Source organism: Oryzias latipes, chromosome 4 (assembly GCF_053564925.1).
Source record: "Oryzias latipes strain Hd-rR chromosome 4, Olatipes_Hd-rR_3.1".
NCBI lineage: Eukaryota > Metazoa > Chordata > Actinopteri > Beloniformes > Adrianichthyidae > Oryzias > Oryzias latipes.
In genome coordinates this window covers 35,791,861-35,806,540 of record NC_136240.1, presented here as the reverse complement: position 1 = coordinate 35,806,540, position 14,680 = coordinate 35,791,861, and the positions used below count along the sequence as shown (strand labels likewise).

The 14,680-nt window shown below is 40.7% G+C and overlaps 1 protein-coding gene across 11 annotated transcripts in view; it reads right to left on the bottom strand.

Moving 5' to 3' along the window:
* Positions 1–14,319, bottom strand: part of LOC105357747 (uncharacterized) — a 28,874-nt gene extending 14,555 nt beyond the window's left edge. For all 11 annotated transcript variants that reach the window (XR_013655681.1, XR_013655680.1, XR_013655684.1 and 8 more), the window contains exons 1-9: positions 14,152–14,319; positions 12,249–13,424; positions 8,101–8,154; positions 7,778–7,897; positions 6,596–6,634; positions 6,397–6,450; positions 6,235–6,288; positions 5,109–5,216; positions 2,295–2,340 (exon numbers count right to left, since the gene is read on the bottom strand). Coding sequence is in view for 6 of the 11 variants with exons in the window: in XM_078946412.1 (XP_078802538.1) it covers positions 2,295–2,340; positions 5,109–5,216; positions 6,235–6,288; positions 6,397–6,450; positions 6,596–6,634; positions 7,778–7,897; positions 8,101–8,154; positions 12,249–13,424; positions 14,152–14,208 (1,708 nt within the window). In the remaining 5 variants the exon portion in view is untranslated. The remainder of the gene's footprint in view (positions 1–2,294; positions 2,341–5,108; positions 5,217–6,234; positions 6,289–6,396; positions 6,451–6,595; positions 6,635–7,777; positions 7,898–8,100; positions 8,155–12,248; positions 13,425–14,151) is intronic.
* Positions 14,320–14,680: the final 361 nt, after the last annotated feature.

Below are 14,680 nucleotides of genomic sequence, written 5' to 3'. Positions count from 1 at the left end.
TGAGTGCATGGGTAGGACGGACCTGGGGGCTGGCTCGCTGGGACCCTCTGGGGCTCTCCCTCCCCTTCACAGAGAGGGGAGGGCACTGAGAGGGTTGGGGAGGGGGGCTCAGATAATATGGCGGGGGGGGGGGGGGTTGTAGTGTGTAGGGTTGTAGGGTTATGAGGGGTGGCTGTGGGTGCGCGGCGATCCCTGGGTTGCTTAGGTCGCGTGCCTGGGCTGGCTTGCGGAGACGGGGCGCCGGTCGGGGGGTGGCCGACTCATGGGTCCCGGGGGCCCTGGCTTCGTCCCTGGCCTTTGTCTCGGCGTCCGGCGCCCGGTGGCCCCCATGGCTGCCGCCTGGTACGGCTAAGCGCTCCTGTCTCGTGGCCTGGGGGCCGGACACTGGGTTCGCTTGTGCCTCTGGGCATTGGGGGGGCCCCTGTAGGGGGGCCTTTTCTGTGCCTGGCTGGTGGGGTGGGCGGTCCCCTCCTCCTCCCCTCCCGGGCTGCCTGGGTCCGGATGCTGGGGGGGCTTCTGGCCTGGGGGGCTCTCCTCCCCTCTCCTGGTCTGGCTGGTCTGGCTGGGTAGGATCTGGCTCCCTTTATGAACACACGGTTCACATCGGCAGCATGCATGTATCTCCACCCTCACGTGCACGTGCACACTGCCACACTGCTCCCTGTCTGCTTCATCCCTCCTCCTTACCTACAGTGTATTGATGGACAGATGTTTTCCACTCTTCTTCGAGTCAGATTTTCACCTTTTATGTAACATTCGTCTTTCCAGCAGATCTGGTATAATTGTTACAGTTTAAAATAATAACTTATTCAAATCAGTGCTTGTATCCCCCACCTTTTCACCTTTCTTCCTTTTACTCTCTTCCACCCTCCCCTCACATTCTTCCCCTCTCCCTCCCCACACACACTAAATGTAACAAATAAATAAAAAATAATACGACAAAAAGGGGTTTATACAAATCTAAACTCTAGTTTCTCGAAGCTATATAACCTCTTTTTGTGATAGTAAAACCTGTCCAACACAAAAATGCTTTCAGCTCTAATCTGTTTGCTCAGCTGTTGGACAGAACAAGTTAAAAAAATAAAAATAAAATAAAATAAAAAAAATAACCTAAATCACTGAATTAGAAACTAAATATTGTTGATATTTTAACTTGTCATTCATTTTGTTGAGCTCCATCTTCTCTCGAATAACAGACCGAGGCGCAACAGGAGGAGCCGCCAGTTCTTCTTCAACATATAGGAGAGACCATGGTCCTTGTTTTACATCAGACTTGCTCTTAGCTCTGACCCTCCCAGAGCCCTGAGGTCCTCAGGATGAGTTGTGCTTGGGCCGCATTAATGCTGACACCCCGGCCAACAGGAGGACAGGGCAGACGGCGCTTTCTGGGTTCTGTCTTTGTCACTTTTCATTTTTCATTTTCATTTTTTGCTGCCGCAGACAAAAAGAATTTCCCCATCGTGGGATAAATAAATTCTATCTAATCTATTGTAATTTGTAGCCATTTCTCTTTTATTTGTGTTTTTTGTGTATTTTATTATAAGGGGCTTATTCTTATGTGTGGGGATTGCTGTTTTGCATTCTTGTTTGTTTTTATGTACAGCATCTTCAGCTGTTCTTTTTTCATGCAAGGTGCTTCAGAAATTTTTTTATTTGAATTAATTTGAACATGTAAATATTATTAAAAATATGTGAGGTCCAATAAGAAATGGTTTCCTTTTTCTCCCAGTGCCAAAAGACAAAAAAGGCTTAAAAAATGGTTTCGCTAACCTGATTGTCTGACCTGAGACTAGAAGATCGTGGCTTCAAATCCACAGACTTAGCAAACATAAAAAAAACAACAACAACGTTTTCCTGTTTGAAATTCAGTATTTAGGGTTGGATTAAGGTGGGGGGTTATCAACCTCCAAATAGTTCCTGGTTGTTTGCTGCCCACAGTTTGTTTGATAAAACTTAATCTGTGGTTAATCACTGATCCTTTCCTCAACTTTGCTCATAAATTTTCCCTCTTATGGAATTTATTTACGCATTCTGCTAAAACAATCAATTCAATTCAGCTGCAACCTTACCTTAAAATCAGCTTCAAGAGGGTCTCTTCTTGACATTTTTTCACCCTAATAATTAATAACTAAAGAAATTATTTCAGATTTCTGCAGCTCACAACTTTCTGTCAATCTATTAGTCAGTCTGGTAACCAGGTATGTGACACCTAATGACCTACATTTTCACTCTAAATGTCTTTGCCTTTTTATTTACGATGAAACAGGAAGTCGAATGCGCTCTTACCCACTCACCCTGCTCCCCTTTGCTGCCTTGTTCTCCCATGTAACCTTTGGGACCCTGCAAGGAAAAAACACAGCTTAGGTGGCTTAAAAACACCCAGTTAGAGCTGACAAATAAACTTTAAATACCCCACCCCATCTTTATGGATAATAGAGGAATGTTGCTACTATTAACAGCGTTTTAATCCTATATGAACTCAATAAAAGCAACATTTAAAAAGTGGTAAAATGATGACTAAAAAAGTTCAGAGGACACAACTACTTACATCTTTTACACATTTTCAAGCATCATTGTCTATCATTGACTTTAGTTTGTTTTTTATCTTTCTTCTTCTTTGTATTAGTTATATGTACAAGTGGTTTGAGGCAAAATCCTTGTATTTGTATTTTTAACTTAAAGGCAATTCAGACGTCTTAAAGCTTTCCAAAATGAAGGACAATAAAGTCAAAGTAAAATGCAAAACATGTGAGATAAATAACAAAAGTGTTGTATTTTTGTGAGTTACAAGAATTTAAGGCATAAAATATTGTAATGTGATTTAAATGTGTGCACATAATTGATCGTTTTTCTTTATGAATTAACAATAACAAACCTTTTTATTTTTTGAATAATATTATAGTTTAAATGCATCTTCCTATGAGAAACATCTCTGCTAAGGACCTTGGTCTTCCACTTTTTCTAGATCGTTTGGATTTTCCAAATGTATTTTTCTGGCATTTAGCACAGTTTTCCTCTCTAATCTCTTTTATATTTGTCAGTTCCATCCATCACAAGAAAATTTCTTCTTGTTTGTCCTTCCAAGTAAGTCAGAAAGCTATGACGCACTTTAATGCACATCTGCAGCCTTTGACATGTTTTTACGAATCGATTTTTTAACTATCATTTTTAATCTACTTTAAACATTTCTATCTAAAACTCAAATTAAGCCTGTGGAGGGACTGTTTTTTCCTCTCTTTCTGTCAAAATGTATTTTTTTGGTTTGCTTTTTGAGCTAATTGTCCCTCTGTACTCCCCCCTAGGTTCTGTAAATCTGACTTTTGAGAAGTCTAGGTTATACACTGACCAAAAATATAAACACAACACTTTTGTTATTGTTCCCATTTTTTATGGTATGAACTCAAAGATGTGAAACATTTTCCACATACACAAAATAATCAGTTCTCTGAAATATTGTTCACAAATCTGTCTAAATCTGTGATAGTGAGCACTTCTCCTTTGCCAAGACAATCCATCCCACCTCACAGGTGTGCCATATCAAGATGCTGATTAGATAGCATGATTATTGCACAGGTGTGCCTTAGACTGGCCACAAAAAAAGGCCACTCTGAAATCTTCAGTTTTGTTTTATTGAGGGGGTCAGGGGACTCAGACAACCAGCCAGTATCTGGTGTGACCAGATTTGCCTCATGAACTGCGACACATCTGCTTCCCATAGAGTTGATCAGGTTGTCTATTGTGGCCTGTGGAATGTTGGTCCACTCTTCTTCAATGGCTGTGCGAAGTTGCTGGATATTGGCAGGAACTGGAACACGCTGTCGTATACGCCGATCCAGAGCATCCCAAACATGCTCAATGGGTGATATGTCCGGTGAGTATGCTGGCCATGCAAGAACTGGGATGTTTTCAGCTTCCAAGAATTGTGTACAGGTCCTTGCAACATGGGGCCGTGCATTACCATGCTGCAACATGCGGTGATGTTGTTGGATGTACGGCACAACAATGGGCCCCAGGATGTTTTCACGGTATCTCTGTGCATTCAAAATGCCATCAATAAAATGTACCTGTGTTCTTCGCCCATAACATACACCTGCCCATACCATGACCCCACCACCACCATGGGCTACTCGATCCACAACATTGACATCAGAAAACCGCTCACCCACACGACGCCACACACGCTGTCTGCCATCTGCCCTGAACAGTGTAAACGGGGATTCATCCGTGAAGAGAACACCTCTCCAACGTGCCAGACGCCATCGCATGTGAGCATTTGGCCACTCAAGTCGGTTACGATGACGAACTGGAATGAGATCGAGACCTCGATGAGGACGACGAGCATGCAGATGAGCTTCCCTGAGACGGTTTCTGACAGTTTGTGCAGAAATTCTGTGGTTATGCAAACCGATTGTTTCAGCAGCTGTCTGAGTGGCTGGTCTCAGATGATCTCGGAGGTGGACATGCTGGATGTGGAGGTCTTGGGCTTGTGTGGTTACACGTGGTCTGCGGTTGTGAGGCCGGTTGGATGTGCTGCCAAATTTTCTCAGAAACGCCTTTGGAGACGGCTTATGGTGGAGAAATGGACATTCAATTCCCTAGCAACAGCTCTGGTGGACATTCCTGCTATCAGCATACCAATTGAACGCTCCCTCAAAACTTGCGACATCTGTGGCATTGTGCTGTGTGATACAACTGAAGATTTCAGAGTGGCTTTTTCTTGTGGCCAGTCTAAGGCACACCTGTGCAATAATCATGCTGTCTAATCAGCATCTTGATATGGCACACCTGTGAGGTGGGATGGATTGTCTTGGCAAAGGAGAAGTGCTCACTATCACAGATTTAGTAAGATTTGTGAACAATTTCAGAGAACTGGTTATTTTGTGTATGTGGAAAATGTTTCACATCTTTGAGTTCATACCATAAAAAATGGGAGCAATAACAAAAGTGTTGTGTTTACATTTTTGGTCAGTGTGGAAAATACGTTTTTAAAACTTCCCATTTGATTAAAAGAAAAAAAAAAACATCTAACAATAACTTTATTGAAACCCAGTTTGATACCTTTGCAAAATCAAGATAAAATTCGATAACATGTTAACGAGCTGGGATACCTGATCTCCAGGCAAGCCCGGAGGGCCTGGATCCTCATTGTGTCCTGGGATGCCATCTACTCCAGGTCGCCCTTGAGGACCTGGAATTCCATGTGGACCACGACTGCCCTGATGTAGCATTAATGGACATCTTTGATGTTAACCTGAAGGAATTACCTGAAGCTCACCTGAGCAAAGCTTCCTTCAAGTCCACAATAAACATACAATGAAATGTTCTTTTATTCGTCAGAGAACTGTAGATTAAAGATTTAGTCCGAGAAAAAAATCCTAATTCTAAACATAAAGATGTAAGCCAGAAGATGTGGTCTGCATGAATCCTTTTACTCCTGTATTTGTGTCTACCAGCACTTTGACAGCCACTTTCTGGGATCAGTGTTTGTAGATGACAGTCTGCAAACACTGTCGGTGTTTGTGTCTGAACTCAAACTGTTTTTGTGCAAAGGATCTGATAATGACATTAAAATAAGACTGGACTCTCTGACTGATTTGTGAGCCTCCACAGTTATCCTGAAGGGGGCTTCACCTTCGTTTTTATTGGTGTGGGGATGAAAACACTGCTGTTAATCTGTCAGCTTGGATGTGGTGTAGTGAGCTTGCAGTCAGCAGGTTGTTTGGGTTTGAACCCTGATACTTTATCAGTCTGGTTGAGTCAGAAATATTTAATATTATTTAAATATTTAATATTAATATTTAATATTAAAAACCACTCAATTTCAGAGCTACATGTAGATTCAAACGAAAAGGGGGAAAAAAAGTTTAACCCTGGAGAACCAAGTGGGTCAAATTTGGCTGCTGTTTTTTTTCTTCTTATTGTGTTTATTTTATTTATTTGTTCATCATTCATTTTTATTTTTATGGCTGCTGTTATTGCTGATACCCAAACTAAACAAACACAAAATTCAAATGAACTCCAAAAGCCCAGAAAAAAGCTGTTCTTGGGTTCTCCAGAGTTAAAATAATAATTCTTTAACTGAAATGAAGATTTTTATGTCTCATTGTTGTTTTCTTACAGAACACTAACTTTTCTGATCATTTTTGCTTTGGAGACTCACCAATAACATATTTTCTTATTTCCATTCTGACAGATTTGCATGTCTTAACCGTAATAATATAATCAGATACCTACAATTTTCCCTTGAACTCCTCTTTTTCCTTGTTTTCCTCTCATTCCTGGCGGTCCCTAAACAAACACAAAGTAGGTTTAACTAAAACTTACAGAACAAATTATTCCAAAAAATATTTTGGATGCAATTTTCAAGGCATCCATATGAAGCATTGTTCTACGTACTATTGGCCCCTCTTCTCCTGGGGACCCACGGGGGCCTGGGGGGCCCGTACGTTTCTAGGAAAAAACATCAATGTGCACAGCAACAACAGCTTCATAGATCTGACAGAAATACATGTTGACACACGCTGGGAATAAAGAAAAATATGACCTTGTTTGTAAAATTGAATAGTAAAGTCTTAAATGAACAGGAATGACGTACCGGCCAGGATGAGACGAGGTTTTTGTAGATTTTCTTTCTCTGTTGAAAAGAGTTGAGGTTGAATTCTTCTGGTAATTCTTTCAGTGGTTTCTCAGTCATAATGTTTCAGAAAATCAGCTCTGAGATCAAATTAAATCGCTAATGATTACTTTTACAGTACTGTACTTACTGCGTAGTTAAGTGGTATTTACATGGTACTTTCTTTAAAACTACTGGGTACTTACAGGGTACTTTTTAGTACTTTTATGAGCCCTACTGGGTACTTACTATTTTTGTGTCTATTTGTTACTTACATGGTACCTGCTGTGTATTTATATGGTACTATTACGAGGTACCTACTGGGTATTTATACTGGGTATTGATGTTTTTATTTTTATTTATTAATTTATTAAAGGGACAATGCATACAAAAAACAGTGTGGCGTGCTGAAAAAATAGAGAAACACTGTAAACATGCAGGATTGTAGCCTAAGCTAAGTTTCATCCTCTGTCCCGCCTGATTCCTTTGTCTTGAACTTATTTTTTTGGATTCTAAATTGTGTTATTTAAGTGAAACTGCTTTTCTTTGTGTTTTAATTTTTCTTCTCTGTTTATGTTGTACAGACTGGGTTTTAAATAGTACCTACTGGGTATTTACATGTTGTGTAAATGTGTCTTTTGTAGAACTTACCACATGTAAGAACAATGTAAGTACAAATAAAGTACCTTGAATTTATGTCTGCACTCGTATGTTTCATGGTATTAGCCACGTGTAACAAGATAGTAGGGAAACAGATACTACATTGGAAGTACTGTGAAAAAGGACCCAGGATTTGCTTTCTACTTACTCAGCAAGTTTATGTGAGAGGATGGGTAATTACATAGTACTCATGTGGTACCTTAGTGTTTTTCATGGGACTTACTATTAATGAGAACAGAGTATGTACACAGGAAGTTGGATTCATTGTATGTGAATTTTACATGTTAAGTTATGGGGTGTTTTGGAACAGTTACCATTTAGAAGGAGATAGTAGTTACCATTAAATCAATTTATTATGTTTTGCTACAAAACGCATTAGAATTTAACCAGATGTCCAACTGATGTAAACACAGATGGGCTGAGATCCACAAGTCAATCCAATTAAATGAGAACAAGCCTAATGAGGATTCAAGTGGAGAAAAAAGAATCAACCAGAACACTGACCTTGAACGCCTTCCATTCTTCTTCAGAGGCTGTGATCACAAAGGTCACAGGCATCCCAGGTGGACCAACAGCTCCTCGGTCTCCGGTTTGTCCGGGTCTGCCCACGACACCTCGGTCCCCCTTAGAGGCAAATAAGGGATTTTTTAGTTTGAACAGGTAACCTTCCCTATTAGTGTTTAGCTGACGGGCATTAAATTAATGTATTACAGCTGTTTTGTTCGTTAAGTTATGGATAAAAGTGGGCTTTAGATAAAACACTAAACCACACACTTGGATGTATTTCTGACCCAAAATAAAGTGTTTAAATCATACAAGATTCCTACTTTATCTCCTTTAGGTCCCGGGTATCCTGGTAGCCCTGGTGGGCCGTGCAATCCCTGAAAAAAACAATTTAAATGAAATTAAGGCAAGCCCATCTGAAGGTCATTCAAGATGTTATTTTCTGCCGTGGTCACATGTTTTTATGTTTATTTTATCAACTACATTTATGTTGGTTTGCTGTTTCATGGGTTTATTAATGCATATAAATACATTTACTTCTCCAAATTCGTTTATTTTCAATCCTTTTGCTGTGGTTCTCATTGTTACTTAAGGTCTCACAGCATCTACGTACATTTTGTGCAGATGGCACGGATGAAAATTGGTCATACGTGAATATAGGTGGAAAAAGTGAGGAAAGTTGTGGCCTTTTCGGGAAATTTTCACAGATGTATCAGGAATGAACCACGTTAAAACCCCTGAAGTACAAAGAACACATAAAACGACGCAGAACATGAACTATGCAGGATTATTGCGCTGTTTATATGCGATTCATTTGTGATTTGTGCATCAATGATGTAATTATAAAATGATATGTGCGCCGTGTGTACATTATAAAAGTCATACATCAGTGGTTCATGCGTGAAAAGTCCATTAGATATTCATGGAACGGTGGTGGAAAGCCACAAATTTGCATCTCGCAAAAATCCCGCACAATATTTACACAATAATGAGGATAAACCACAAAAAATATGCGTAAATCACAACAGACAAAGAACTTACACCGCTTAAAACCAAATTTCACATTGGCCGAAACCGTCGACAGACATCTGGGAACATTGACGAATGATGACGAATGCAAGAAACACTTATGAATGACGTGTACCACGCACGAATCACGAAAGACCAACATTTCATGGAAGATGCGCTAAATGTACGTAGTGGCTTTGTCATAAAAAACAGAGTTTGTTCAGTTAACAAGTTCATGATTAATTTGATGTGATTAAACAGGATTCAGCAAAATCTCAACTCATTTTCAACCTTTTATACAATCCAGTTATGTGTGGTTAAAAAGGCTCTACTTTTTGTTTATGTTTTATTTCTTTTGTAGAAATCCGGTGACTGAAACAGAAAACCTGAATTTCCTTTTCAGTAATGAATAAAGTATCATCTAATCTTATAATACTAAAGTTTAAACCAAAATGTCATGAATAAAATGAAGAATTTTCCCACTAAAAGCACAAACTGATATGAAAGAACCAAATAAGGCGTGACACATCCTGAATCCCCTCCATGTGTCCCTCAGGGCCAATCCACAGTTTGAGAGACGGGACAAATTCAATTCACATCTTTTTAAAAAAAACTTTAATAACTGTGTAATCTGAGTCAACAAGGACAATAGGATGTAAACCATCACTGCACAGATATCATTTTTTGTTCAGCAGTGATCTAAGCGTGTTTGGAGTCTGTGGAGTTTCTGCTTTCATTGAGACTTTTCTCTCAGTCTTTTTCTGAAATGATTGCTGGAGGTTTGAGTGGGTAGCAGATCTTCTAACAGTCTGTTAGCTGAGTTTGGATTTGCTGCATGATGGGATTTATGGAACTGGTTCAACAGCTCCCCTGAAGTAAATCATTCCGCCCTTTGACCACCAGAGGGCGCAAAAATACTTTGGGGTGTTTGTAGTTTAACATGCTGGTTGTTCTTTTTTCTGCTGTTTAAGCGGCTTGCTGTAAATATTAAGGTTAAAAGCTCATAAATGTAGACGATTTTTAATTTTTTAACCAATCACTGACTGTGAAAATACATTTTGAGGTTTTTGAATGAAGCGTTTGAAACTTCTACTTGAAAAGAACTTCAAGTGTCCATCATTCATTTTATTCATGGTTAAATGGTTTCTATTTGTTAACTTATGTAACTAATGCCGTTTATGGGATTAGAAAATAGACGCAACACATTCCATTTTTTACTTGTCCTGTCCAACAGCTGAGGAAGCAGATCAGAGCTTATGGCCTCTTGGACAGACTTTACTGTTACCATAAAGGTTTATGGATCTTCAGGCAAACAGAGAGTATATTTGTATAAACCCCTTTTGTATTTGAGGCTAAGCTTCATTTATAATTATTCTCTTTGAATGCATTCTTTGTTGGACTGGACAGAAGAAAAGGAGAGAGAGAGAGAGAGAGAGAAAGACATGGGATGATATAGATGGGGAGGGGCAGTCGATGATACAAAGTAAAAACATAAGAGTGTCACAAGTGAGGGCAACAGTGGGGGCGGCATTGGTCGGCCAATGATGGAAGGGTCGGTGGTTCGATTCCCGCTTCCCCAGTCAACTGCCTCCAGAGTGGCTCCACCGGTGCATGAATGTCCCAGTGATGGTCAGAGGGGCAGAAGGTGTGAACTGGCAGCCATGCCTCTGTCTGTCTGCCCCGGGGCAGCTGTGGCAACATCAATAGTTACCCTCACCACGTATGAATGAATGATTGACACATTGGAAGAACTTTGAGCGTCTGGAATAGTGTAGATGAATCCAATCCATAGTTATTATTATTAAATTGCATGACTCAGTTCGTCTGCACACAGCTATTTACAGGTTGGAAGTATATTTATACATTCATCATGGAAGATTTATCTCACAAGACTTATGCACACAGACAGATACACACTAGATTCGCATTACCAAGATTCTTGAAGAGGTCTGTAAAAACAATACCCATGCCCATATATGTGCAAAAGTGAACAAGCAGGTGGGTTGTATGAATGTGTGCTTCCTAGAGTCCTTGATCACACTGAATGCTCCAGCAAAGGCAGGAGGCCCCCCACCCCAGAGCCAGGGGCAGACAGCACAGCAGCCCGGCCGATCCAGGCATCAAAGAGCCCAACATCAGACAAAGACCCGGGAGCAACCCCCCCCCTCAGAAAAAGACTAATTTTATGATGGATGTTTGTTTTAATTCCTTCTATGTCTTTATTTTGTCTTCCAGCTGCTGTTAAAGGTTCAATAAGTAAAGCCAAGAGTTCTAAGGGAGAGTCTTTATATTTTTTATCCAAGTGCTTTCTTGCTCATATATTAACCCTGGTGCTATCCTATGACCCCCCCCCCCCCCTTACACTGACGTGTTCTCCCTACCATGACAAAGGTGGATAAAGGTGGAAAGATTTCATGTAATCCATGGACACCAGTGAAGATCACAAATCATTGAAGAAAAAAGGTTCAGAGTACTGTCTAGTGGGTCTAGATCAGTGTTTTTCAACCAGTGTGCCGCGGCACACTAGTGTGCCGTGGTAGATGGTCAAGTGTGCCGTGGGAAATTGCCCTCATTAATCATTCACTGATCTAAAAACATTTCCCATCTCCAGGAAATCAGCTCTTTGTTCATCCAAACAGGCCCGGATAAAACACTGAGTGGTTAGGAATATAAAAGATCTTAAAATTACTTTTTCTTTGTGTTTATTTAATTCTATTAAAGAAATTTTGATAAGAATCACGGTACCGCGATTTACCTGCAGCTATGACAGTTTGCGGAAAAGTCCCGTCCCTTTAACTGTCTCCACCAATCATTCTTGAAGGCTTAATCACATGTCATCAGTCTGACCAATCAGAAGTGGTTAAAGTCTTCACTTCCTTGTTCTTAATTCTGCTGATAAAGTCGCTCAGTTCTAACAAAAATACCAGCTAAAGCTCTTCTTTAGCGGTGTAGCTTTCCACAGAGTCCGGTGTCAGACCGTGAAACAAGTGGACAATACAATGAAGCTCAGAGACGCAAGTCTTTCTGCAAGTTTTCGGCAGTTTTCACACTACATCTCCCATGATGCATTGGCTTAAAGAGCCAGTGTCCCAGCGCACAATGAGTTGTCCTTGCGAAACGCCTTGAAACCACAACAAACAAACAGTTTCTAAATTTTCTAATTTAACTTTCATTTCATCTCTTAGAAAAAACAGCCGCAACTTCCTGCTTTTCCGGCCACAATTATCACAAAAATGCACATGAGATTGCGGGCGGGGGGGGGGGGGGGGGGGGGGCTGTCGATCAATACAGACCATGAATTTCTGTTTTTGTTCTTTTTTTGGATGCTGGTGTGCCGCGGGATTTTTGTCAAGGTTAAAGTGTGCCGTGGCTCAAAAAAGGTTGAAAGATGACCCGCCTCCCAATGTTAAAGTGCCTAGGATAGCACAAGGGTTAACAAGGTAAAATGGTAATAAAGTCTTACCCTTTGACCTCTGACTCCAGGATCTGGTCTGGTGTCCTGATGTCTGTCTGTGTTTGGAACTGTTGGATTTCTCTCTGCTTTGACCAAAGAATCCACGTTCTGATTGAAAAATCTCTCAGCGTGGGTTTGATGAATTATTTTGTCCTTGTCCTCTTGTCCGTACCGTCCCTTCTCTATATCCACACCAGCTTCATCTTCATCCCTCTTCATCCCGCTCTCTTGTTCTTCATCTGGAAGCAGCATCACGTTTGCTGCGGGGGGAAAAGTTGCCTCCATTTCTTTTGTTTCTTTACTTGTGGTGAGTACAGCGTTACCCAGCCGGATCTCTGAATCGCTGGTACTTGATGCATCCGTGCTTTGCTGTGTGGGAGATGAGGCGGTCAGGTTTGTGGGCGGGGCTTTGGGAGGGGATGCGGAGTCCAGTGACTCCGCCTGCTTTTGGGGCATTTCTTCCTCCAGTCCAGACGCACTGAGAGTGACTGCTGGAATCCAGGATGATGAGGAGGATGGACTGGGAATACCTTCCATCATCTCTCCTTCCTCAGATAAAAGCTTCTCTCTGGAGGCGCCGAGTGCAGATTCTGTGGTGGACACAACAACTAGAAGAGATGTTGGAGCAAACTGAGGCTCATCAGAGATATTCTGACTTTTTTCTGCAGGACTCTGAGGTGATTGAGTCTGTGGATTTGAAGTTGGAGTCTCATCACAGCCCATTTTGGTGACACCATTAGATTGATAAAGTGATGGCTGATCAGTCACATGAGGAGGTTCTTCACCATCTGGGCTGTTGGTAGTAATGCCTGTGGAGCCCTGTTCATCTCTCAGTGTCACCATTTTGGGAGAATTGGAATGAAAAATCTCTTTCAGAGTCTGAGGGAGGGGTTTGGAGTTTTCTGGCACTTCCTCGTCTTCAGTGTTTGGTTTTGCTTTTGCGGCTCGGCCGGCTGTGGTCTTGGTTTCTATGGCAACTTGAGGTTTTGCTGCAGCTTGGGAGTCATCATCATGCATGTGTGGAGCAGGAAGCGGGACGAGAACGAAAGTGCTGCCCGGCGGATCAGACCTCGGTGTCAGGTCAGTGTGAGCGGGCTGCACAGTGGAGCTGAGCGGAGAACCTTCAGGTGTGGACGAACTTCCTTTTTCAGACTGAACATGGGACTGCGCAGGTAAACACACCTGCTGAGATTGTTTGACAGCAAAAAAATTACAATTTACCAATCGCAGCGACACAATTCATACCAATTAGATGTTAATTCTGTATAAATCAGACCTTGTCAAATGTTATGAATATTTTCTTTAATAAATACTGCTCATTAGCTTTAGCTTCAATATATTTGTAAAACATACAAACATTTCCTTAAGGTGTGTTTGTACAAAGCTCCATTTTTAAATTACATTACATTAAGTCTTTTTAAATTTATCATAAAAATGTATTTATCTAGTAACAACATTTACACACAAGAAAAAAAATCGAATCAAAATCAAGTTTAGCTCCGATTTATAAAGACATCTAAAGTCATCCCAAAATATTGCATCAAAACATGTTTAATACTCATTTTTTATTCTTATTTAAGTGATTTAGAACTTGATGAGGTAAATATTCTAACTCTACCTCTGAAGGTCACAAAATTCAAACAAATGGAAATTTAAAATATATATGCTTAAAGCACAAAAAATAAAATATGTAGAAACCTCTAAATTAAAATAAAAAATTAACACATTTGTAGAGATTTGTATTGCCTGTAAATATACTTGGAGTATTATTTTGAAACAAACTTAAGGTTTTGCATGTTTACCTTAAACATTATTCTTATTTATACCCACCAGCAATGACCATCAAGCTAAAATAAAGAAATAAATGAGTCAAATACAAATATTACAAGAAAATAAGGACTCAAACACAAACCCTCAGACTTCCATGGGTCAGAAGCGACAGCAGCAGTCCGACCGTGGCGCCCAGCATGGCTTCAACAACAGACTGAACTTCCTGTTGGTGCGTCTAAGTCTATGCAGCCGTCACGCCCCGCTGGACGAGACGTAACGCTCCACCTTCTGAAGGCAACGCTGGTCCCACCTTTACAGGATGGAGAGATGAACACACACAAACAACAAAGAAGACAGTTGTTTGTCTACACATCTGTAAAAATGAAATATTCAGCCAAACAGATTAATGTTTGTGGGCTTACTCAGTGTCTTGGAGGAGTTTTCTATTGAAAAGCTGGATTCTTTTTCTGAAGAAACATTGTTCTTTTTCATGTATATTTGCTCAAACTTTAGGTTAATGCTAAAGATGCTGACTTTAAAAAAGCATCAAATGGAATATTCTACCTCACCCCTCCATTTGATTTCATCCTGGGGGAGAAAAGGAAGACTGTGGCTCAGGTGAGGAATGTAACACCAGGATCAGAAGAGCGTGAGACGGACTGATGGTAGGT